The 25,882-nt window shown below is 37.1% G+C and overlaps 1 protein-coding gene across 1 annotated transcript in view; it reads right to left on the bottom strand.

Annotated features, from left to right (window-relative positions):
- CYTH3 (cytohesin 3) overlaps positions 1–25,882 on the bottom strand; it is a 53,804-nt gene that overhangs the window by 16,448 nt on the left and 11,474 nt on the right. The window contains exons 2-6 of the mRNA XM_074886092.1: positions 8,761–8,843; positions 8,132–8,196; positions 7,638–7,704; positions 3,329–3,447; positions 73–153 (exon numbers count right to left, since the gene is read on the bottom strand). Of these exons, the coding sequence (XP_074742193.1) occupies positions 73–153; positions 3,329–3,447; positions 7,638–7,704; positions 8,132–8,196; positions 8,761–8,843 (415 nt within the window). The remainder of the gene's footprint in view (positions 1–72; positions 154–3,328; positions 3,448–7,637; positions 7,705–8,131; positions 8,197–8,760; positions 8,844–25,882) is intronic.

Raw genomic sequence — 25,882 nt, forward strand, 5'->3', positions numbered from 1 at the left:
CATATGAACATGCAATTCAATCAAGGAAGCTCAGGTCAAAAAAAAAAAAAAAAAAAGAAGGAATTTACTCACCTTAAGGCTTGTACAAGATTGAGATCAGCGAACTCATGGAGTTCAACAAAAGCCTGAAGAACTTTAATATTAAATTCATCTCTGTGAAAGACAAAAATGGAAATAGAGAATTACAATTCTGAACTTTAAAGGCTTGTTAGTTATCTCTATTTGCTTCCAAGAATAAGCAAGGAAATAAATGATCGTACTGATCAAATCAAATAATCAGAAATAATTTACAGATTTATTTGACAGGTATTTTTATATTTAACACTAGTATTTTAGCCACTATTGCTGGCATTAAAAAAGTAGGTTACCAAGAGCCAGTACAGTTGAACTGATTTTAGCACTGCTTATTTAAATGTCCTGAAAATGGCCTGGCCTTCTTCACTTCACATTTATTATTACTGCAGCTGCCTTGATATGGGATAATATCTGATAAACTTATCCACTGAAGAATTCATGACAATTTCTGCAGAAGACTTTTCTTTAGCCTTGCAAACACATGAAAAAAAAACTATCCCATTTTTTCCTCTAAGAACAGAAAATATTAAAGCAGTATATTAATTTATGTACAAAGAGGAACAGAAATGTTTCAACTGACCATACCTAAAAAAAGAACAACTTCTTTTAAAAGAGCTACTTAGTACATACTATATTCTTACTCCAGTCTCAAAAATCGTTACAATGAAAGTTTACTAAAATCAGAAGAGGTTTTGAATGGGCTTCCTCTCACCTATCTTTTATATTGCTATGTAAATCATGAGCCAAATTATGCTTTGTTTGATACAAAAGTGTCTAAATGCAAAAGAACATTTAAACATTAATGAACACAAAACTATTTGGGTGCAGACAGTATTTAGTCTACATCATCACTGAGTTCATACGCCAGAAGTATAAAGGTTTATAAACCTCAGGGTGTGCTTTAAATACATCACCAAGACAGAATGTTGCATATCAGCCTCCACCCGAAAACAGAATGGTGTGCATCCACCAAGAATTACCTGTTGCGTTACTAACTGCATAGTCAGACTAACCTGTAACACTTGTAAGTAAATACCTTAAAACTATTTATTCATTAGGATGTCCCCATATTGTTTACAGTATCAGCTCTGTCAAGCAAAACGAAGCAATTCTCATGGAATTTAGTATTGCACAATTCAACTGTAGGGTTGAATAGGGGTACTTTGTTACTCTAAGCCAAACATTGATTTTGCTTATATGCACGTAAAGCTGCAGTAATTCAGAATAAGTATTAGTCTTATACTCTTAATAAGTCTTAGTCTAATACTCTAATCTCTGCTCTTCTAGGTTTTAATGTAGACTGGATTAACAGCGATACCTGTGCTGAGTACAGCTCCAAAGACACAAACCAAACATCATGAAAGGTCTACAAAGCCACTTCAAAAAATAAATGAAAACTTACCAACATATAAAGAAATCCTAAATCTTTTATAGGATGTAATTAATCCCTTATTTATTTTACATTTTTAGGTATTATCTTGTTCCATTTTACCATTCACTTTTTTCCAGTTTGATGAGTGCTATAACGCTATAAAAGTCAATAATTTAAAATATAACTCTTCATGGCAAAATGTTATACAAATATTTAATTCCATTGACTACCCTGGTCCTGTCTTCAGCTATGTTTAGCTAGAATGCAGTAGTAATTCATGATGGGTCCCCAGGAGGGAGCGGCAAAATAGAAGAGAACGTCCTCAGACTCCAAATGCCTTGATAAAATGATAGCACATAACTCAACAAACACTCATCTATAATATGCACCGCCATTTGCACAAATCACTTCATGGCCTGTTTCGTAAGACCACCTCAATGGTCACATTTTATTTTATTCCAGGGTATATTTTACCCCAGGACCAAAAGGCCAAATACATTATTTTCAGAGAAACATGAATAAAAATAATAATTCTAGGAAATTAAGGATTCTAAGAAATTAATGATGCAGTTCAAAGGAGTATGATGAATCAGTTCCCCATTCCAGACCTGACTACCTTGAAATTTCCATACATATTCCTGAAAATCAGATTGCCATCTCTTCAACTCCACCCCCCCTTATAAATTCATATAAGTGAAGAAAAAAAGACAGAAATACCACTTGCCATATTGCCACTACCATATTAATATTACACCCTTCACAGAAAAACTGGAAGTATTTCAGAAGACAATACCAAGGTAGAATGCAGCTCTCAAAAATGAACACAGACTGCTTTATACAAGCTTTGCAATTATGGACATTAACGTATAAGTGATTTTATAATACTGATTGCCCGCATATTCAAGAGACACATAATACTGTTGTATAAAAATTGCTGAAATGTCTACATATACTGTACAGAAACTTCATAGTGAAGATCTATTTTCAAGATATAAATATTACAGTAAAAACTTTCATTAAACCTATTAAGAGTCAGGAGGAAATTGCTGAGCACAAACTAAGCCATTCATGCTGTAAACAGATTACGGGTGCTTCAAAAGGGATCTGCCAGAACGTATCACTACAGGAGTATATCCTAAATGAGTCAACTTTTAAAACCTCCATAATGGCATCTGAACTGGAACATGTACAAGCATGCAGATACACATACTCCAATCCACTCTTCACTTCTGCCTCTTTCTGCTGCCTTTTTCAAAATCAATTCCTGGGTTGCACAGCAATGGAATAATTTGCATTTTGATTGTGTTTTGCAACAGTATGCATAAATATGCATGTTGCATGTTTATTGTACTAAGATTGATAAAGATATGGTGCGGCTGCCCTTTGAGACTCCTCCTTACTAATGGAGAGTTTGTGTGCAGGAAGACGACAGCACTAAAAGCTGCTTGTAACTATTGTCCCAGGAACTACCTATTTTCATAAGTAATTTCTTTACATTCCAATTATTAGTGATTGCAAATCACTCCTTCTCTGGGGACAGTATCAAGAGTTACCGGAACTGTTGCAATACAACTCTCAGACATTCCAAAGCTTATGGTATTAAATTCTGCACTATAGACAAATTTAAGGGTATTTTCTCAAAACAGTAAGTTACAATGAATTAAATATCATTCCACTATGTACCCATTTAAAAAGAACAACAAGCTAACAGAAAAAAACCTATCACAATACTGTGGTAGTTTTACTTCCCACTGTAGCTTTTATAGATCTCAGAGTAGTAGAGTAGCTCTCTCATCCAGCTTGTGAAGGGGAAGGTGACTACCAAAACCCGTAAGTATGCTTTGCAAACTCAAGAACAAAGTTTCAGTATTTTTATTTTACCTTTCACCGAGGTAATCTCCAATTACTGTTTTATTTAATCCTTCTCCTTTATAAAGGAACTGTGCAATGTCTTCTGCAGTGTTCTGCAGGAGGTCATTTTCTATCAGAAACTGTATTCCCTGGGAAGAGCAATTCCAGAGGAAAAGGAATGTTATATTTTCTTCTACAAGCATTTATGTAAATACCGCTCATAACATTTGTTATTAATATACCGACACAGACATATATACAGCACATTAAGTATTACATTAGCTTACAAATTTTTTCTTTTTTACAATGAAATGGTAAACAAATATTTTTCAGTTAGATAAGCAATATTTAGTACTGGTTTAAAGATTATCTTGAGAACACATTTTTAAGGCTAAAAGTATTAGGTGGCAGTTTGAATCCCGCAACAATAGAAATATCAAATATTAATTGAATAATGATTCCATGTTGCTCTTTGGAGTTAATGTGTGAGTTGGCCTGGTCACAATAGTGCATAAATATCTGCAGAGACATAATCTGTAAAATCATATAATTAAGAGGTACATAGGAATAACTTAATTACCATCATGACACAAAATAAAGCATCTGTTATAATCTACAAACTGCAACCCAATACATCAAGCCACTACTTGCAGTAGAAGTCTCAGCTGAGGATACTGAAATCAGTTTATAAGAGTTTATGCTGACACTGCGATTATCAGTGACTTCTGGTTGTGCTGAAACTAAACTATTCACAAAGGACTGTTCATGAACCAGTCAAGCTTCTACCACGGAGCTTCTATCAAAACCAGGAGGAGAGTCTTACCCTGTCCCTCAGTGGGTGCTTGATCAAGCCCCTGGTCTCCTATGCCTCCATAAATTACTGGCCCTATAACTGGCACACTCTAGGGATGCCCAGAGAACTTTCTGCAAAGCGGTAAAGACAGGAGACTAAGAGTTATGTAAAGATTACATAAAGGATGGAAGGAATGTTACTCCAACACTCAGCAGGTCATGAAGAGATAGCACTCTTTTTTTTCCCACCACACATCCCAACGAAGATGTTGCTATTTCTGCTGTTTTCACAAAGCTGTTAACAGCATGTTAGTGAAAAGTAGAAATGGCAACTGTAAGTAACCTTAATGTCTTGGATTCCAAATACGAACAGAAGAGCTTCATAAATTATTCCAAATCTTTTCTACTAGAATATTTCATAATTTCAGAAATAGTAGAAGTTTTTCAATTTCTGCAAATGGAATATATTTCTTTTTTATTTCATTGCAACTGGGAAAACTTCCCATTATTTTTTGATATAGCACAGGAGGCCCTGCAGCAACATTCAGAAAAGTAATTATCCTTCTGTTTGGTTGATTCTGGTTTTTTTATAATGAATTTATTACCTGACTGACAAAAAAAAGTCAATTGTCTGACCTAATTTAACAAAGAAAATGAACTGTGATGTTATAAGGCTTGAAGCTTTTTTCAAAAAGTCTGGAATGCAATTCTCTCAACACAATTTTATCATCATCTGAAAACTTAATTTCAATGACAGGCTGGTATTCTGACAACTTAATATTTTGATAAGTCATTTCAGAACAGACATGATTTCGTTGCAAAGAATATATCCGTTTTATCTTGAAGCGGAAATAGCTGAGCGTTCCTCAAAAGTGATCCCTTCAAACCTTACTTGATAACTAAATATTTGTACAAAAAAAATCATTTGACTATGAAACACAATGTTTTTTCCCATACCAAGTTATTTAAAAAGCTCTCAGCTGTCAACCAACAGAGAACCTTCCTTCTAAAAGACATCAGAAATAGCAGTTGCACATTCCCTTGTTCAACACCTGCAATAAACAAGTATTATTCACGCTTAGTGTAAACAGACTGACCATAATACTTTTAAAGAAGTTGTACAAGTTCCTGAAAAAGATAATGGACATGGCTAGAAGCACAGAAAACAAATTTCTGTGCACAGAAGCAGATACTTAAACATACTACTAAAATAAATCTAAATCTCCTTTTTCTGGATTTTTTTTTTTTTTTTTAAAAAAACTCTTAAACTGTTAAAGAAACCCAAATTAAATATACAGGAAAAGGAATTTGTCTGGGACATCATCTCTAGCGTCTGGAATAAATGGTAAAATAGGCCTGCCAACCCCCCATCAACTCCTACACTATCTTTTGTCTTGATGTAAATTTTCTTAAGGAAGACAGCTGTACTAGTTTTATCTCACCACACAAAATTCATGGCTACAGAAATATTCAATATTCACTACAAATATTCCATAGATTTTTTTTAAAGTCAGTGCAATTAAATCTGCTTTGAATTTCATAGCTTTTACAGTAGCTTAATTACAAATTTTGCAGTTATTTAAACCCTGCCTTTGTCAGAGAATTCATTTTCTGGGCCTGACACAGGCAGTACTGACTTCCAGTGCTGCAAATGTCAAGCATGGCTTTATGTCCTCTGCACAGAGATTCTTGAAGTGTTTTTACAAACTTTACCGTTACAGCCCTTCCCACACTAGTTAACCAAATCCAAACAGCGGGGTACGTGATATTACATCATGTAACTGCGTTAAACACAGCTATTCTGAACAAGGATTTTCTGGGTGGAGGTAGGGAGAACTGCTCTACATACATACTAGAACATGTAAAGGTCTTCAAATAAAAGCGGTAAAAGAAAATTACCTCACTCTGTTCCTGCTGATATGAAAGCATTTGATCTCTTATTTGGTTTTAGAGAAGAAAACTTGGGGGATTCAGCACATGTCATATTATCCCAGTTCTTTCACATTCCTAACTCCAGAGACCATCTCCCATTTATGAATGAAAAACATCCTTTTTGCAATGACTCCAAGTTAATTCTCTCAACATTAGAAGGACGTATGTTTTAGCTGCCTGTAATTTAAAGTAGCAGCTGCAAACAACACGATGATCTAGCTTTAGAGCAGCCAGCTACTGCAGGCCACCACTGATTCACAGACATATTAAGAAATTACTACTGTAAGTCTGTTTACCACATTTAAATTATATTACAGTAGCAATGCAGCCATGGCATCTATTTATAGAAAAATTTCACCCAGCAAGAACAGCAACAAAAAATAGTTAACATGGGAATGAAAGCATCTGACATCACCCCGTGACTTTGCCACAAACTTCTAGGATGTGAAAGAGCTGGAGGACAACAGCAAACTATCCAGATATTTGGGGATATTCTGCCCTCAACATAAGTTAAACAGTCACCAAAATGGAAAATAAAAATAAAAGACATGGTCAGTAGCTTTAAAAGGGTTTTTATATCTCAAAGTATTTGAGTGTTTCTGGTAGACTGGAAACAGCCTGAAGAACAGCAGCCAGCACTGTACTTGGAACATCACAGAAAAGCCACAAACTGTAACTGAATTCAATACAATTGGAAAGAAAACATGTCAAGAATTAACACAGAAAAACAAATGCTAAACAATTTCCAAAAGGACCTTAAAGAAGACTCTCCACAAATTCAAAATGTAATCTCAATTACAAACAACAGAAGACAGTAAAACAAAGCAAGGAAGATGTAAAATGAAAAGTAAAGGCTAAAGGTCAAATATGTCAAAGCAGCTCTTTTAAATATATCGGGGGAGGTCTGTAAGAAAATGTGGAGGTCCCTGAATTTTCCAGAAAATTAACAATTATTTAAAAAAAAGTAGAGGCACTGCAGAGAAATTAACTACTTCTTGGCAAAATGCATGGTACACTTCTTGAAATTGGTAACCAAGTTTCTACCTGTAGGTGTTTGTACAAGCCATATAGTTACACATATATAGGTATATATGTATACAAACACACAAATGTTCACATGCCTTTTTCACAAACAGAATTTAGATATGCAAATATAAAAGTCTATAGAACAAATTAAAAAACATGTTAAAGGTATTCTAGAAGAAACAAAAAATAGCAGGGCATAAAAAAAACCCATATGGCCTCACTAATAACCAAACATCAAAATATTTTTAGAATTAAGTTTGACATATCAACATAGAACACCTCTATCGGGTACATATAATCTTTCTGCAAGCCAATTCAATCAATACCTGTCATATTTGATTGTTGATAAATAACCTCCATTATCAAAAAAGGTTCGCTTAAGTGAAAAAAGCACACACGACTAGCAAATATCTAGATGACTGCTTCTGATTTAACTCTCTGCTCAGTGTGTTACAGGATATACAAATAAGGCCTGTGAACTTATATTATCAGAAATGTTTTCTTAAGAAAACACGACTGTATTTGTCATAGATCATATTACAAGCAGGAACTTGATTCTTGACAAGTGGAAAAAAAAAAAATCCTCTACCTTCTTAGGGTCCATGTTGAACTTCTTCCTTCCCATGGCTATTTGCTTATTTCTTTGTGTAGTTTTGCTACACATGGAGAAAAAATAAAAACAACAAGCAGTTACCAGTTGCTCTTTTACAAAAACAACAACTTCTGGATGAGCTTCTTTTAATTTGTATTTTGGCTACTTTGTACTTTCTATTACAAAAACAAGACATTCACTTTTTATAAGGGGGAAAGTTATGTTACTATTCTTTCAAATGATTACAGTTTCAGAGAACTAGATCATTACCAATTGGACAGTCTAAAATACTACATTCTATCCAGCATATTCTCTAGCCAAACAAATGACACACCTGAACAGGATAAAGTCAGGCTTTAGAGACTTTATAACAGACTGAATAAAGGTGATCCAATATTTGTTTAGCATGCTAAAGCTATTTTTATTTGCTATTCCTGGAAGACCTGTTCCAAGGTCTTACTGAATCATGTCCATATGTTAGCATTACTTACCTTTCCTCTACACTAGTCAGATTATCAATTTCTGTCATAACCTCAGCAATTTCAAATTTTAATCTCTGCCAAAAAAAGGAAGGACAATATGTTAACCTACATTAAAATACTTTTTGAAATCATCTATCATACATTAATATGATCCATTAGGTTTTATTTTCTAATATTTGCTGTCACCTGAAGAAAAATGATGAATCTTACGGCTTCCTTAGATATTTAGCTTAAAGATTTTACCACAACTGAATGACTGTTAAACACATGGATCTAAACTCCCAGTGTGTGCTCATGTCAGAGTATGAAGACCAAACTGCCATTACCAATTGCAGCATAGAATTTCTTTACCCAGATTTCTCACTCACACCTATCCTGTATGCAAATCTGCTGTTTAATGAATTCTTGATTACACAAATGTGTACATATGCACATATTGCATTATGTAAATACAGAAGTTAGCATTTTTAAAAGCACACAAATGATGGATAAATCCTATTCATTATTAGTAAGATTTAGCTTAAGCCATTTCTATGCTTTTAAAAACATTGCCTGGTATACATACCTAGGTATGCAGTTTACTGATACTTAATTTACTGAATCAGTCTTCTAAGGACCTTTACAGATAAATGAATTACCTCAATATCATCAATCAGTTCTTTTTTCCTGCGACGAATATTTAGAAGCTCTTCTCTTTCTTCTATGGAGAGGTCATCAGGCACTGGAATAGAGCAAAATGTACAGTCTTAGCATTTCCAAGCATCCTTCATCACAGAAACCTGATTAAGAAAAATAAGCTTACATGAACCATCAGGGCATTTTGTTTAAGTTGGAATCATTTTCAGAAAAAAAAAAAAAACACAAAAAACCCCACAAACCAAAACACACAACCAAAAACCACAAACCTAATTTACTGGAATTCTACTTTATAAAATCATAAGGTAATTGAATGAATGACTATGGATAGAAACTATCTTTCAAAAGAAAGCTAGACGATCAAAGGGAACTTGTTATCATATAATACGTGGTAAGATTTGCTCTACAGCTTATTTGCCAAATTCAAGTCCGATATCATTCCAATTATTTCAGTAACAGACCAAAATTCTTCATGTAAATTAATTATGATTCAAAAGACATGACTCTTTCAGGGAAAAAAGCCAAAAAAAAGCCAAAGCTATATACAACTTGTTACCAAGATGCGTATCCTGGTGCTGACTTCAGATAACATCCCTTGATCTGGTTGCTTTGTAGAGCAGAGATGCAGGTTAAGTACAATACTAACATATTAACATCCTAAATACTTTCCATCGGTAGGATATACAAATAAATACACAGTCAAAATCAGTTATTTAATGCAGTGTATCACAAACCTATGTTTTTGTATAACATCATTTGAGTCTGAAGTATTTAAGTCAATTTTAGGTCTCTCCTTGGCTACACAAAAACAAATACGTTACCCTGTTGATATGAATTACTTGCTACTGAAGATGTAAACATGTTTCTGTACACAGCTATGGCTGTCCATCACTCTAGCAGCAGCATCTTACCCTGTAGTCTCTGACAACCAGGAAACATGAAAAGTTATTCACACAAAACCTCTGCTTTTCTTGAGAAATTAGATTTTTCCCTAGCAAGAAACTTCTTTGGACAGAGATTACTCTCACTCACTTTACAGCACTAGACATCAACCACAAATATTCACCTCCTCTGCAATGATCCTATAAAAACAGTTTTAATGCTACCCACTTTCTCGGAAATAGCTCCTTAATTATAGAACAGCTTCTCCTTCTAGCTCAGTAAAATGGAACAACAAAAATAATTAAGATACTTAAATGGTTCTGTCCCAAGAGCAACACACAACAAATGCTGTCACTTGGGATGGCCAAAGCTGTTTCTTTATGTCATATACACATGTTAACAGACTGTAGCAAAAGGATCACAAGCAAAGGTTCACCTTGACAGGAGATTTTTAAAGACACATTTGAAACACAGCCTCTGTTCCAATCTTAATAATTAAATATATTGGTTATTTTCAACATCCAGTGGTTAAGCTCCTCTCTTTTTAAGATTCAAATCATAACATAAAATCCAAATGGCAACAGACCTTGTCAGACATGAAGTAATTATGGCAAATGATCTCATTTAACTACTCCAGATACAAACATGATTCAATTACTTCCAGTTTAGGAAATGACGGTCTTCTGTTGAACTAATACCAGACTTCAAAATGTTTACCTGCTTTTTTCCCTTCATCTCATCAGAAACTCACCCACTCCTAAAAATTCCTTGTATGCAAATACCGGTAAGATTCTTTTCACATCAAACCTTATAAACACATGTGCCTACATCACATCTTTGTCTTACATGTATGCTCGAAGATCTTAAACCATCAAAAGTCAAGAGATTTTATGACTATACGAACACTATATACAGACCCATACCATAAACATTCCAATTAGTTAACTGAGTACTGACAAAAAAAAAAAAAAATATTACCCAATGTTGATTATTAAAAAGGCAAACTGTGTATAATCAATCACTCTCTTAGGTAGGAAGTATGCTGAAGTATTCTTAAAGCATTTTTGACATGTTACATTGGTAGATGAAATTAGATTAAAATTTTGCAGTACCAGTATTAGTAAGAGTTCTTAATTTTGTAACTCTTTGCCACAGCAGACATTTTGGTAACTCTAACCTTCGTTGGCAACTGGAAATACTAATCAGAACCCAAACAGAAGATAATATTTAAAGCATTAAATATTTAGAATTCATAGATGGTGCTTGATTTTTCTTCAAGCTGAGTTACAAAATCTCTGGATTAGCTGCTATCACATGCTCTTCCCAAAGCAGAACATCAGTGAGTGGTACTGCAGTTTCTTCTCCCTTACATTACCACACAGTGAAAGCTCCTTGGGACAGGTCTGGAGTATCTAGAACAAGTGAAACTTGGAATCAACAAAAATTGCAACAGTTTTCTATGCTCAAGCAACCCACCAAAGAAAAGAAATCAAACACCTCAATTCTTTTCCTACAGCACCCAAAGACTTACTGCTGTGTTTTTTCCTTTCCTCTGATCACAGCCACAGCAGAGACACAACCCTCACAGTATAATTAATGGTGCTGTTAGACAAAAAGGAAATAAACTAAATGGAGTCAGACTGCCTTTTGCATTAGGAAATAACATCAAGTATCTATCTGCCAGATGCAAGACAAGAAAAGTCTGCTGGAAAAGAAGATTCTGCACTTGGAGAGCACTTAGAAGACAGCACTTAAAGAAAACTGCACATTAACGCAACATCTTTAAATAACGGTATTAATATCAGAGCCAAAAGATTCCAGCATCTTTGAGAATAAAAGAACCAGGATACAACTGAGCAGGGGTTACAGTACTGCCAGCTTCCAGAAACTATTGGTATAGTCAATATTTTACTTCCACTCACACCACCAGCACAGAGAAGGGATGATTGACTTGTCAGGATGACTCCTAAGTGCACTGTCCTATCATCACCATAAATTAACATGAGTGTGAGATACTGAAGATGTTTGCCTTATTCTCATCCTTCTCTAAGTTGCCTATCATCACTGCCTCCCTTCTCCAGTGCTGCTGTTCACACTGAAGAGAAAAACTTACGATGGGAAAATGAACTCACCAAAACAAGGTTCTTAAGAGACTATATGTGGCATTACAGCCTGCAACTCCAGGAGGCTACATGACTTCACGTCTATTGTCCCTGTTGTTTCAATTCTCTGTCTTAAACCAAAATCTAACAATATTTCTGTATTTCAATGAAGCCTTTTGAAATATTAACATTAGAAGATGTGCCTACCTTACCTGAAAGGAAAGAAAGAGTGGAAGATATTCAACTGCAGCTAAATAAGGGGAAAAAAAAAAAACAAAACAAAAACCACCACACATCACACCACACCAACACAAAAGTGCACCCACCATTAGTTAAACCTCTTCCTTACAGTAAGGAAACGTAAGAATCTGTGTTTTCCACATCAATTATTCTTTGCTTTTCAATGATCCCTAATGATTCAAAACCACCTAGAAAACATTAAAAACTATACATCCTACTTCTAAAGAGGAATGGCAATCAGTCCTAACTTGAACATGAACTGCCTTATGCAACCTGCAATGCAGGAACCACAGTGAGAAACTGAAAATAATTTTCTTGGGAAAGCAAACCTGTAGAGCTGTGGTGCCCAGGTGTTCTTAGTAAATGGAATAAGCACTTTGAATATTTCTCATTTGAAAAGAAAAATGTTAATTTTATTTATTCAAAAAAATTTGAAAACCACAATTGAGATGCTGGGTGTCAAGGCTGGTGTTAAGACTCATGTCAAGCAAACAGGAGGTCAAAAATGGCCGACAAATAACAGTGGTGCATTAAAACACCTTTACAGTCCTAAGCAAATATTGCAGATACTTGACAAGTGATGATCTGCCCTGGCAACACCCCTTCCATGAGCCACCTTTTTGACTTCAGCAGCTAGAACACTTCTGCTTTTTCTAACCTTGTGTTCACATAATCCTCCACACAGAAGAGCTCATAGAGCACATATTACACATTTGTTCTGTAAGATAAATTTTCTAGCTGTCCTGAGTCATTTCCAAGTTTTTTGTCTTTCACCAATCTAAACACAAAGTAGACAGGATGGGAGGAGTTAGCATGAACATTTAAATACTACAAAAGAACAAAAGTATTTCAGTGTAGTGAACAAACTGCAGCTGCAGCATGCTTTCATGCTATCTTCTATTCTTTATATAAAGACAAAGTTCGAATGCAAGTCATTTGTATGAAAACCTTTTAGCTTACAGGGAGAGCGTTTCCTTTTTCTAAAGCTTCAGAGTTTCAGCTACTACTAAATAGGAAGTCATTATACTTACTGATATTTTATTTAAGAGGAACAAAGTTGTTGAAAGTACAAATTATATTCTTGGCCAAGTAGCAAGAGACAAAAACACAACACAACACCATATATGCTGCTGCTACTACAACTACTCCTCCTACTATCAACAGGGGAAAAAAAAAAAAGAAAAAAGAAAAATTTAATATATTCCAACTTGGCATATCTCTGTTCAATTACTGTAACTGATTTAAATGTACTTAAATTAATTTCCTGTAAACAAACACTGGAATACACACTTTTAATACAAGTTTCTTTACTTTAAATGTGTCAGGAAAAAAACCAAACAAAATCCCAACTGTTTCTGCCACAGAAATCAGTGTATAGTCCTGCAGTTGTGATATCACTCTGTTAAATGCTTTTCCACTACAGACAACCCAAGTACAGTATCCAAACAAGAGCATTAGCCCAGAACTTGGACATTTATGAAGACATAAGAAGCATTTTTGAGCAAGCAGGCACCAAAAAAAAAAAAAAAAAAAAAAAAAATCAAGTCTTTTCCAGATTGAGAAAGAACTGCAACACATCAATTTGCAAAGAAAGTCCCACAGGTTACTGAAAATTAGGAGCAAATCGCATAACAGGAGATAGAAATCTAGTACTTTCCAAGTCCATACCCCTGATACCTTCATCTTTTTCAATAGCAAACAGTAAACCCTTTCCCGTATGTGGTATCATATGAACCACAACTCATGTGTTTAAATTTTTTATAGCTTTTTGATCAGCAGCCACTGGCCAAGGTGTAAAGCAACCTCACTCTACCACTTCAGCTGACTTCAGAGTTCAGTCTCTCAAGAGGACACAGTAAAATAATCCATAGCCAGCAGAAAGCAAACAACAATATCTAACAACAGATAGAACACTAATTCTATAACCCCACTTATGAAGCAATACAACTCCCTGACTCTCATTGCTCAACTAACTTGGTTTCATAAATATTTTCCTTCTTCCATGTCAGCCCCAAATTGGTGGTCTTAAGTATTTCCATTCAAGCAAAGAACAATTAGATAGAATTTAATTTTGCTGGAATTGAAACATCTTGTGAGTGTAAAGATATTTACACAATGCAAGGCTTAAAACTAAACAAACCTATCCTCACCCATACACAGAATGTAGACATGCTTCTTCTGGCCTTTAAAATAATACACATTCATCCCTGAGAACAAATCTGATTGTCTCAGGACATTTGTCTCAACGGATATTCTCAGGCTATTCTCTCTTACTTTCCCCCTACACGCTCCCTTTTTTTAAACTTAATTATAGGAACATTTTCCAGCTTTCAGACAAGATGTATAAACAAAGCTGTGACCACTTGTGGCTATTAAAAATTCCATAGAAGTTTTTGTAGGAGGACATCCTTCTGAATAGATTCATTTCACAGTGCAAAACCAAACCCTATCTGCATTAAATTCAATCAGTAAAACTAGCTGGATTTGGTTGCTTCCTTCTTTTAACTACCTTACAGCATCAACCTTTGCTATTTAGTCACTGCTGAACATGTTCTAGCATAGAGGCGATCACACTTCCATTAAGAGGGGAACTAATCCTGTACACAGTATCCTTTCACATACAAAAGCTACCCGTTGGTGGTATGAGGAATTTAGGACCAAGTCCATGGCTTGCAAAGTTATTTTGAGAGTTTTCAGTCACGAGGGACACTGTGGCCAGAAAGCACATTAGTGGCCAAACCCAGAAAAGAACCTCAAACTCACATCCATCGCTCTCATTGTTTAGCTGCTGGAAATTACACCATTACAAGATGTTCCTGAAAATATTTTTCACTCTAGGATAAGGAGATACTTTACAGGCAAGTTATAGTTAAGATACTGTCCTTTTGGGCTTCTAATAATACATGGTAGGAAAACAACATTAATCCTATTACCACATGAAAATATGTTTTGAGAAATTTAGAGGACACAGTTTCCCTCTGACATGACCCACTAAATTTTTATGATTTTTTTTACTTCCAGCACAAGGTAGGTTTAATTATACCAGTGATTCACATTCTTTTTTTTTTTTTTTTGAAAGAACAAACAAAAGCATAAAAATTGGAAATATGAAATACATTTTTACTCTATAGAGAAAAGAGACAGCAGGGTAACTGCACTGCCAATTATTAAATAATTTCTTTTAAAAAACAAACAGTATTTATTATAATCCATAAGAATTACTTCGAATAAGGCAAGATTATGTTTTTGTCCTGGTCAGAAATAGCCATATATAATTTAATTAGCATCTCTAGTCAAGCAGAAAGCAGGCAGTTCCAAAATTGTTCAAAATCAGGGTCCAGATAACACTGATTTGGAGGGGGGGGATCCAATCCACCCATTTTACCTGCCTTCCAAAAAACACTGGGTTTCAGCTGTCACACACAGAAATGCTGCCTTGCCATGGTGCCTGCAAACATGCTTCTGTCTATAAAGTATAATGCACAGTAAATGCATTTCTTGAACCTGACAGAACAGGAGCTTGCAGCTGCAGCATATGTATCTTTACAAACTGTGTATGTGGATAACATGAGCAACAACAGCTGTGAAGTGGAAGAGCATAAAGGCTTTTCATAGCTCTCGCATGAGCTGCTAACCCTTGCTGCTATTAGTTGCCCTTCTTAAAGGCACTGAAGCACAAATAGGTATATACAGAGCTGTTATAACGGCTTTCAGATCTTCACCTTGCGCTATATATATATATATATCTCCATAGAAAGAACTGGAGACATCTACCTTGCTTTTTAGTTCCTAATTATGCCATTGACACAGATATTTGCCTTTTGAAAGCAGTATTAAGTTAACAAGTATTTCTTTTTTACTAATCATGATGTGTTACTTTTTTGAACAGGCAGTAGTGAAGGCCACGATTACATTATATTTGCTTCCTCTGCATCTTATATTCAATAATGTATCTTATTTCCTAATTTTGATGTATTTCCATTAGGAAGCCAAGTGGTTTTGCAACAACAAAATAAAAGAACCACCTTCAAGCAAATAAAGGAGCATCACCTGGGGAGAAAGAAGAAAAACCACACAGGGACCAGCTCTGAGCGAGATTTCCCAGGTAGCGAGTTGGTGCCGGCTCCTGTATGTTCCTGCATCACTTTGCCACTTGCTGCTCCTGCATATATGATCCTGTCTGGATCCTGTTTTTTCTGGGTTTGTTTTTTGCCAGGTTAGCAGGCCCAATGGTTTCACAGAATTGCCCAAGACAACGCAACAGGTGCAACAGAAACCCCTGGTAACAGGGAGGAACAGGGGACAGCAACTCCCTCGATATCAGCCAGCCCTAAAACCAGCCCAGCTCAGCCCTGAAACCCCACCCTTACAAGGTTGTATTCTCTAAATCCTAAAAGTAGTTCAATCTGATATTAAAAATAGATAAGTGTGGATCTCCTTTTAGAAGCATTTTTCTTTTGAAGTCATTCTACTCTTGCTTCAAGATCAGAAGATGCTTCTAGGCCAACTCTTCTTTCTAAAATATGTAAATACAAATTACTGAATATGAAAAGTGAGTTTAACTTAACATTCTAAGTCCCTTACCCAAATACATTAATATTCGCATTAATAATAGAAACTGTTAAAATATGCATGACCATGCATATTTAAGAACTGAAGAAAAATTTTATGCTAGCTAATGTGGAAATTATAAAGGGAGATGTTGGCCACACTGTAGTGGCACATATTTTGGAGAGGGTTATGAACAGATTAGCACAGATACAGGAAATTATCCAAGATAACATGCGCCTTCATTAGCATCAGTTACCAATTATTGTTCAAGAAATCTGGTGAATCACCATTCTGATAACAGTGTTATAGCTATACACTGGCACTCATACTATCATCTTAACATTATAGTCCTCTTTCAACAGGGAAAACAGTAACATCGAGGTAATGTGGGACAAATGTAATACCCTGCAGTGCCAAGCACCCTAAGTAAAAATGCACAGTCCTGCATTGTTTTGCTGGTTTAGGGACAGTGGTGCATTTATATTGCCTTAAAATTTTCTTAGTTGGCTTTCAGCTTTTTTACAAAATTACTGCATCTGATTTCTTTCCCCCACAGCGAATAATGGGGAGGGGTGGTCAGAATCAGCTTTGTGAGTAACACTACCAGTATAAATACAGAAATTACCCATCCAAACATAAGAGGTCTCAAGCCTTTTCTTTACACTGCATCAGATCAACAAAACACTGTCAAACAGAATCAATTTTTCCCCCCCTCAATATGTATGCTGCAAGGCAGAGTCTCACAGATAAATAATTTTGGAAGAACTCAGTAATAATTTTCCTCCCACAGAGCACCCATATGTGAAAAACCAGAGAAACAAATAGGTAGGTTACATAGTGCTACAGCTGAAATCAAATAAATTCTCTCCAACGTTTGCATTTGAAAGCCCTTGCTTATAGCATATTACATTACAGTAAGTATTAACACAAAACTTTAGTCTTTATAGAGTAAAAGTCTGCAAATTCTGAATTCCTTTTGTTCACTTTCATAGCAAGATCCAGGTCACAAGAAATTTTAGGACCCCAGAGTAAGAGATTGATTCAGCAATGCCAGGAGAGACCACAGGTAAGAGCTGATAGCACATAATGTATCCACCTGCAATGCAGAACAACAGCCACTTTTTAAGTGGGAGTCTTGGGAAAGGAAATGCAGGATCCCCCTCAGCATTACCTAGGAGGTGATAGAAACAGATCACCATGCCAAATATGCACAGCATAGTTAAGTGACTCATTAAAGATAACACATATTTAATTGAAACCCTTCATTCATTACAGTGGAAAGAATGGGTAGCAAAAGAGCAGTGGATTTGGACTGCCTGCAAGAAGGATGAGAAAATTCTGAAATTAAAAAGTGTAGATGCAATAGCTTTCCCAGAATAGTATCTTAAGCCATAGAACAGAAGCAGCATGTACCTTTTAACTTGGGGCATTTATGATTTTGCCCAATAAAAGTGTAGTGTATTACTAAACAGAATTATATGAAGAATGGGATGGAAAGGGACTGGATGGTCCCACAACTAATTTCTACAACAGCACACTTGACTTCTGATTGAGCCAAGTATACAGGCCATACTGACATTAATTAATATCACTTTAAACAACTGCAAGATTTCAAAACTTCAGATAAGCTTTAACAGATTTCCACTAAGTCTTCAGCAGACTGACATTATGCTCTATAATATTAAGACATTATCTAGTTCAAATCCAGATCAGAAAATTGGCAAAGAATATCCACCTTTGAGTTGTACTACGTTCCCTTTTCATGTAAAATGGGAAGTGGTTAGCCCTGGACTACCTCCATTCCAACCACCAAAGTCACACTCCTCTAACAGAACAAAGGTGATCCTGTACATAATCTTCAGCTCACCAGCATGGGAGAGCTATCAGCACAGACTGCTGATGGAAAACAGGTGAACAAATGGAAGCCAGTACAGATTGGGAAGCTGGATTGCTTAACTACTGCCGCCACTGACCAGAATTTGGCTCTGTGTTCACTTCGGAGGGTTTGGGATGATTCCTAGCAATTCTGCGGAGTGTGAGGCAAAGTTTAAATTACTGACAGAAGAGCAAATCCCCCTCTGTCGACTCCTTTTCTTTGTCAACCACGACTGGACTCTCTTTCTCCCAACAATCCCAAGGAGTACATGTGGCTGAAAAAGAAACCAGGGATAGTCCATCTCCTGCTGGCACACAACTCCCACTAGTCCCTGCAAACACCTGGACTAACCACAGATGTCCTGCAGCCCATCTAGACTACTTTCAGCTCCAGGATCCAAGCACCTCAGACCAAGGATGGGACAACTCCTTCTGAAAGCAGAGATTATTTCATCATCAAAAAGGAAGCCTACAGAGGGTGGAAGCAAGGACAGGTAGCCTGGGAGGAATACACAGAAACTGTCCGAGCAGCCAGGGAACAGGTTAGGAAGGCAAAAGTCCTGACAGAATTAGATCAGGCCAGGGACGTCAAGAACAAAAAGAAAAGCTTCTATAGGTACATTGGTGATAAAAGGAAGACTAGGGAAAATGTGAGCCCTCTGCGGAAGGAAACAGGAGACTTGGTTACCCAGGACATGGAAAAGGCTGAGGGACTCAATGACTTTTTTCCCCTCAGTCTTCACCAGCAAGGGCTCCAGCCACACCACCCAACTCGCAGAATGTAAAGGCAGGGACAGGGAGAATGAAGAACTGCCCACTGTAGAAGATCAGGTTCGAGACCATCTAAGGAACCTGAGGGTGGACAAGACCATGGGACCTGATGAGATACATCCACAGATCCTGAGGGAACTGGCAGATGAAGTGACTAAGCCACTATCCATCATATTTGAGAAGTCGTGGCAGTCCGGTGAAGTTCCTGCTAACTGGGAAGGGGAAAACATAACACCCATTTTTTAAAAGGGAAAAAAAGACGACCTGGGTTACTACAGGCCAGTCAGTTTCACCTCTGCGCCTGGCAAGATCATGGAGCAGATCCTCCTGGAAACTATGCTAGAAAAATAAGCACATGCTATGGAAAGTAAGGAGGTGATTGGTGACAGCCAATATGGCTTCACTAAGGGTAAATCATTCCTGACAAATTTGGTGGCCTTCTACAATGGGGTTACAGCGCTGGTGGATAAGGGAAGAGCAACTGACATCATCTACTGGACTTGTGCAAAGCATCTGACACTGTCCCACACAACATCCTTGTCTCTAAACTGGAGAGACAGGGATTTGATGGATGGACCACTCGGTGGGTAAGGGATTGGCTGGGTGGTCGCACTCAAAGAGTTGTGGTCAACAGCTCGATGTCCAAGTGGAGAGCAGTGACGAGTGGCATCCTCAGGGGTCGGTGTTGGGACCGGCGCTGTTTAACATCTTTGTTGGTGCCATGGACAGTGGGATCGAGGCACCCTCAGCAAGTTCACCAACGACACCAAGCTGTGTGGTGTGGCCGACACGCTGGAGGGAAGGGATGTGCCACCCAGAGGGACCTGGACAGGCTGGGAAGGTGGGGCCGTGTGAACCTCATGAAGTTCAACAAGGCCAAGTGCAAGGTCCTGTCCATGGGTCAGGGCAATCCCAAGCACAAATACAGGCTGGGCGATGAGTGGATTGAGAGCACCCCCAAGGATAAGGACTTGGGGATGCTGGTTGACGAGAAGCTCAACACAACCCAGCAATATGCGTTTGCAGCCCATAAAGCCAACCGTATCCTGGGCGGCATCAAAAGAAGCATGACCATCAGGTCGAGGGAGGGGATTCTCCCCCTCTACTCTGCAGTACTGCGTTCAGTTCTGGGGCCCCCAACATAGGGACATGGACCTGCTTGAGCGGGTCCAGGGGAGGCCACGAAGATGATCAGGGGGCTGGAGCACCTCCCTTATGAGGACAGGCTGAGAGAGTTGGGGTTGTTCAGCATGGAGAAGAGAGGCTCTGGGAACACTTTATCATGGCCTTCCAGTACTTAAACGGGGCTTACAAGAAAGCTGGAGAGGAACTTTTTACAAGGTCATGTAGTGATAGGACAAGGGGCAATGGTTTTTAACTGAAAGAGAGCAGGTTTAGATTAGATGTAAGGAAGAAATTCTTCACTGTGAGGGTGGTGAGGCACTGGAACAGGTTGCCCAAAGAAGCTGTGGCTGCCCCCTCCCTGGAAGGGTTCAAGGCCAAGCTGGACCGGGCTTTGAGCAACCTGGGCTAGTGGAAGGTGTGCCTGTCCATGGCAGGGGGGTTGGAATTAGATGATCTTTAAGGTCCCTTCCAACCCAACCATTCTATGATTCTATAATCTCTTGGGTGAGGAAGAGCCAAACAAGAACATACTGATCCCTTCAGCATTTGAAATGTTATGAGAAGGAAAAAAAAAAAAAAAAATATTGTAGCAGTATGTTTCAGCTTTGCGCTTACAAAACGGCTGTGTTTCCCACAGCACCCCCAGTTACTGGGAAGAGGAAATGGTTGGCTGGCATGCACCTACATTTTTTCCTAGGATAGACCCTGGAAAAAAGACTCGAAAAGCAAACACACCAGAGTAGTAGCAGACATTCCTGTCAGATCCATTTCAAGTAGCAGCATGGAAAATTGACAGGAATGTCGCTGAGCAGCTGCAGGGGGGTCCCGGAGCCCAGCCCCTGCAGCCACCCGCCAGCAATACCCTCGAATCCTGCTAGAGATTCAGGTACAGCTCATCAGACCTACCATGGTCCCAGCAAAACATTTGGGGCTCAGACAGTCTTTCTGTCACAAATTTCCAGTAACATCTACTCTTGGCAATAAGGGAGCTGCTCACTATACTTCACTCATTAGTGGAGAGCATTAGCTTACTTAGGATTCCTGGCTCTTTCTAAAGCACACAAATCCAATTTGCAGAAAAAGCAAGGCAAAGTTCATCTTTCCCCTTCCCCCCTCCCTGCCTGCCACAGCTCTGGAGTTAGATTTCAGAAGCAGTATTTATTGCAGAAGCTTTCTATCTATTCATTTTGCTAGATCAGTTGCACGCTGGAGGAGGTAGAGCAACTGCTGGATTTGAAAGCAATCTTCATCCTCTGAAGAATGTCTCCAAAAGGCAGCTACAGAGTCCCATACAGGACTGCTCACTTATCGAATAACTGCTCGAGTAACATTTACCTTTCCCCAAAACAAGACAAATTCCAGGATGCACAATGTGATGCCTGACGTTGTGTGAGCCTTCGACATTCCTGCAGTCTCTTCCAAAAAAATAACCCTGATACCTGCTATGGAAACCATGGAGCTGCAGTACTTGGAAAGAAATGAACTATAGGTAATACAGTATTTTGTTTCTTGGCCATCTTAGGCTTCAACTGCTCCAGCTTCTTGCTATTACATCAACAGGCCCACTGTCATATGTCCTGCAGCCTACAGGAGGCACTAAGAGAGGTCAGGAATTTATTCACAGATTTGTTAGTGAAGGAATAGTAACGCTTAGTTTAAGACTGTAAAGCATTTTCAGATTCTTCAGAAAAGAGTATATTTAGCTTTTGTGAATTATTGGTTGCCATCACACCATGAAACAATTAGCTTGACAGGTCACTAATCCAGATATAAAAGAGCTTTTTATCTGGTCCACTGATAAGAAATTTGCTGGATGGATTCACTTACCATAAGGTCAAACCCCTGGTCTCTCTTTCTTTGCTTGGCAAAAGACCATCAGCAGTTCATACCAAATCTGGCTCGCCATACTTCCAAAATATAGCACATTCAGCATATGCTTGAATCCTTGTAAGTGCAGACATAAGTTCCATGTTACAAAAAGAAAGATTTTTCATACTCCAAGCAGACCTTCTGGCATTCTGATCAAAAACTCATTTGAATAAATACATTCTTCCTATTTAAACTTTCCCTAACAGTTTCAGCCAGATCTGCTAAAATATTACATTGCCCTTTCTAAGCTGTTTTTTCTGCCTGAAGCTGGCAAAAATCACTGCATTCCTTCCAGAGATCAGTGAAAAATAATCTGAACATATAATCTTTTGTACTTTATTTTCAAATAATTCAATCATTTTTTCTCAGCTAAGTACTTAAGAAAAAATATCCCTACAACTTCAAAGATCTAAGCAATTTAGTTTTAATACTCTCAATGTCTCCGACTTACAGCATATAAAATTCAGCATTTTCCCTGAAAATGAATAGATATTTTAAAACTTTAAGCAACTAACTGGCATTCAACCCTCAACCTCTTTTTAAATCCACCAGCTCCTGCTACTCCTATTAATAAACATTCTTTCTCAGATTTCCACTTCATCCTGCCATGCTCAAATAAGAAACATTTTTGGTGACTAGGAAACAATGGAGTGGGACCAAATGCTTTAGTTCTGCTACCCCTCAACATCAGACAAAAGGTAACAATAAAAGATATCACTTCTTAAATGAGTAAAACCTACAGCAAATCAGTATTTTTTTACCTGCAGACACCAGCTTCATTGACAATGTGGTTATATGTAGCTTTGGTAAGCACATTTCCAAAGAGGTAGTCTCTTCTTCAGAGCAGTGCTCTACCTGGCATGAGCTTTCACTATACAAAGACAAACTTCGTATAAGGCTGAAAAAATCTGACTCTTATTAACATACTTGCAATCATCCCAAATTTGCCTTAGGGCAACCAGAAATACCAAGTTGTAACTTCTGTTAAGCAGTCTGTAGCAACAGTGTCTGCAACTCTGCCGACACAGCTCATGCTATAGGTAGTGAGAAAACTTATTAATGCAGTTTAGAGGTTCTTCCAGATTTCACAAACACAGACAATACAGCAGTGAATACAAAACACCTGGAGAATACCATTCACATATGAACTCTTTATTAAGTATTTCTCAACCACTGAGAAAACTGGTTGGTAATAAAAGTGGTGGCACTATTAAGCATTGATTTTTGTCACCAACCATCATCTAATCCTGACAGCATACGTCTAGATAGGCGGCCATCTACAGTCCAAAACTGTACAAAAACTAGTTCTAAAAGATTCTTCAAGTACAGCATCTGTCCTACCATCTTTTCAATGTCTTAATAAATTGGACCTTAAAACTTTGTTGAAGTATTTGAAGCTCAATCAGAACACCTGAGTGTCACACCCAACTGAAGCTGCAGATGTTTAGCCAGTACCTCTAAATGTCCAGAAGCTAGTTCTGAAAGATTACATTTAATTCTTTAAAGAAAAAAGGTCAGCAAAAATCACTGTTATGCAACTTTTTAATCAGGCTGTTAGATTCCATTAGACCTGACTGCAGGTATTTTATCATGAAAGTTTACAACTGCTAAGACAAATGGAAACATCTAATTTTTCTTTTTCCTGGATTCCTGCACAGTTGTACCTTAAAAAAATGTCTTACTATACGCCAACAAACCTCAAAACATAATTAATTACAAACTATCAAAGGAAGTCTAGCCATCCTGCATTGCACTTGCTAAGAACTTATGAAAATAAAATCTTATCATAAATTTTCCATTTTCAATGGCAGATTGGGCACTAAAGAAATTTAAAAATATTTTCTACTGATTTGATGATGATGTACATGCTTTCACTAAATACTACAGCATGCAACTTTGCATGGCACTCATAATGTGCTCATACTAAATAGATGACATAGTTTCCATAAGAATTAGTAGCAATGGAAAATGACAACTTATACAGACCCACAGAATATAATCATGACATTGTTCATTAATGCCTGCCACCACTGTTAACTCTATTCCAGAAAGTCTCAAGAGGAAGCTAGATATAGTAGCAGAAGCTGATGAACTTCCAGCTGCAAGCGGGTGGGAGAGAAAGGAAGCAGACTGATTAGTTGAATAGATTTATTGTATGCACATACTCTATGTTAAAATTCTGTATCTACTATAACAAATTTTTTTTTGAGTCATTTGACTGTTCGCAATTCAAATACAGGAAAATGCTATCAGGCTAACATGTGTTTGTTCAGCAGGAAACCCTTTCTTCAAAATGTAAAATGAGGTAGTGAAAAGCCAAAACTTTACTGGAATTGTTATACTATTATTTCTCAAATGGAAAAGGACCTTTTGATGTTCTCCCGTCACATTAGAAAATCATCTCCTAAATCCATATGAGCTCCAGAGAAAAATACAATGAAATAACAGCTGAAATACAGTATTCGCCCTCTCAAAGATGCAACATGTTATCATACTACCTTCTTCAATTTAGCTGGCAAATTTTATTCTCAAGCCACGAATATTTTCTGAATTTTCCTTATAATATATCACGAATACAGCCAAAGCATCTCGCAGCTAATCTGTAAGCAAAGTTTCTTATTTTAGTTGCATTTTAATTGACATTGTCAGACCTTACATACAATCAATTTTGCAAAAAGCACTGAAAGTTGACCTGTACTTCAAGAAAACAATTAAACTGAAAGAGATTCCTTTAGGCTCCTCACAATTCAAATAAAGATCATAACCTTTAAAAATTGGGAGAAAAGAACTTTGACTACCATTCTTGTAAAACAAAATGAAGTAGTACTGCTTATTTAATCACTACAATGTCAGAAAAAAAAAAAAGAGGGAAAGCAAATTATTTGCCTTGTATTCATTTATAATACTGTATTAAAAAATAAGATAAAATAAAAAGAAGATAAAATACAAGAGAGTTTGGGAAACAATCTGACCAAAGCCCAAACATAAATACAAAATATACATCACCCAGTGCGGTAAGAGAGCAAAATAAGTGTCATGATTTGCTTAATTAAAAAGAAGAAACACGTGTCGATTTAAAAAAAATAATAATTTGATTGCAGGTTTACAAAACACATTGACAGTGAATTAATTCAGTCACCACGCAAAGAATATCAACTCTTATTGTCACTTACCCACAGACCGCAGCACTCCTACCACCGAGAAAACTTCCTCATTCATACAACTGGTATTGGTGACCACATTCAAGAACTCCAAAAATTATTACGTTTTAAAACATCACTATATGGACATCATAGATATTTTTGCATTGCAATTGATTTGTGTTAGAAGTGTTTTGCCTTCACAGCACAGTGTTTTGTCCACATTTCACCTCCACTTTGAAGTCACAGATCAGCTCCTACTAGCTCAGGAAGGAAAATAAATTGTTGTTGCTGTTATGTTCTAGCACTGTGGGGCAAAACGCCAGGCTGTCTGACAGCCAACAAACCAACCACAGATCTTTCTCCTTTTTTTCTTTTTTTTTTTCCCCCCCACCTCCTCGATAAAAGAATTAATGTCAACAACCAATTAAGGCACATGGAAAGGAATGCACTAATACTGTCCAGGATTATGCTTGAGACAGTAGTTATGTTTTAAAATTCCTTTCACTTCACTAGTAATGGAAATAACTTACAGTATTTCAAGATAGGTCTTTCAGTTAATTAGGACT

The sequence above is a fragment of the Strix uralensis genome, chromosome 16, assembly GCF_047716275.1.
Source record: "Strix uralensis isolate ZFMK-TIS-50842 chromosome 16, bStrUra1, whole genome shotgun sequence".
NCBI lineage: Eukaryota > Metazoa > Chordata > Aves > Strigiformes > Strigidae > Strix > Strix uralensis.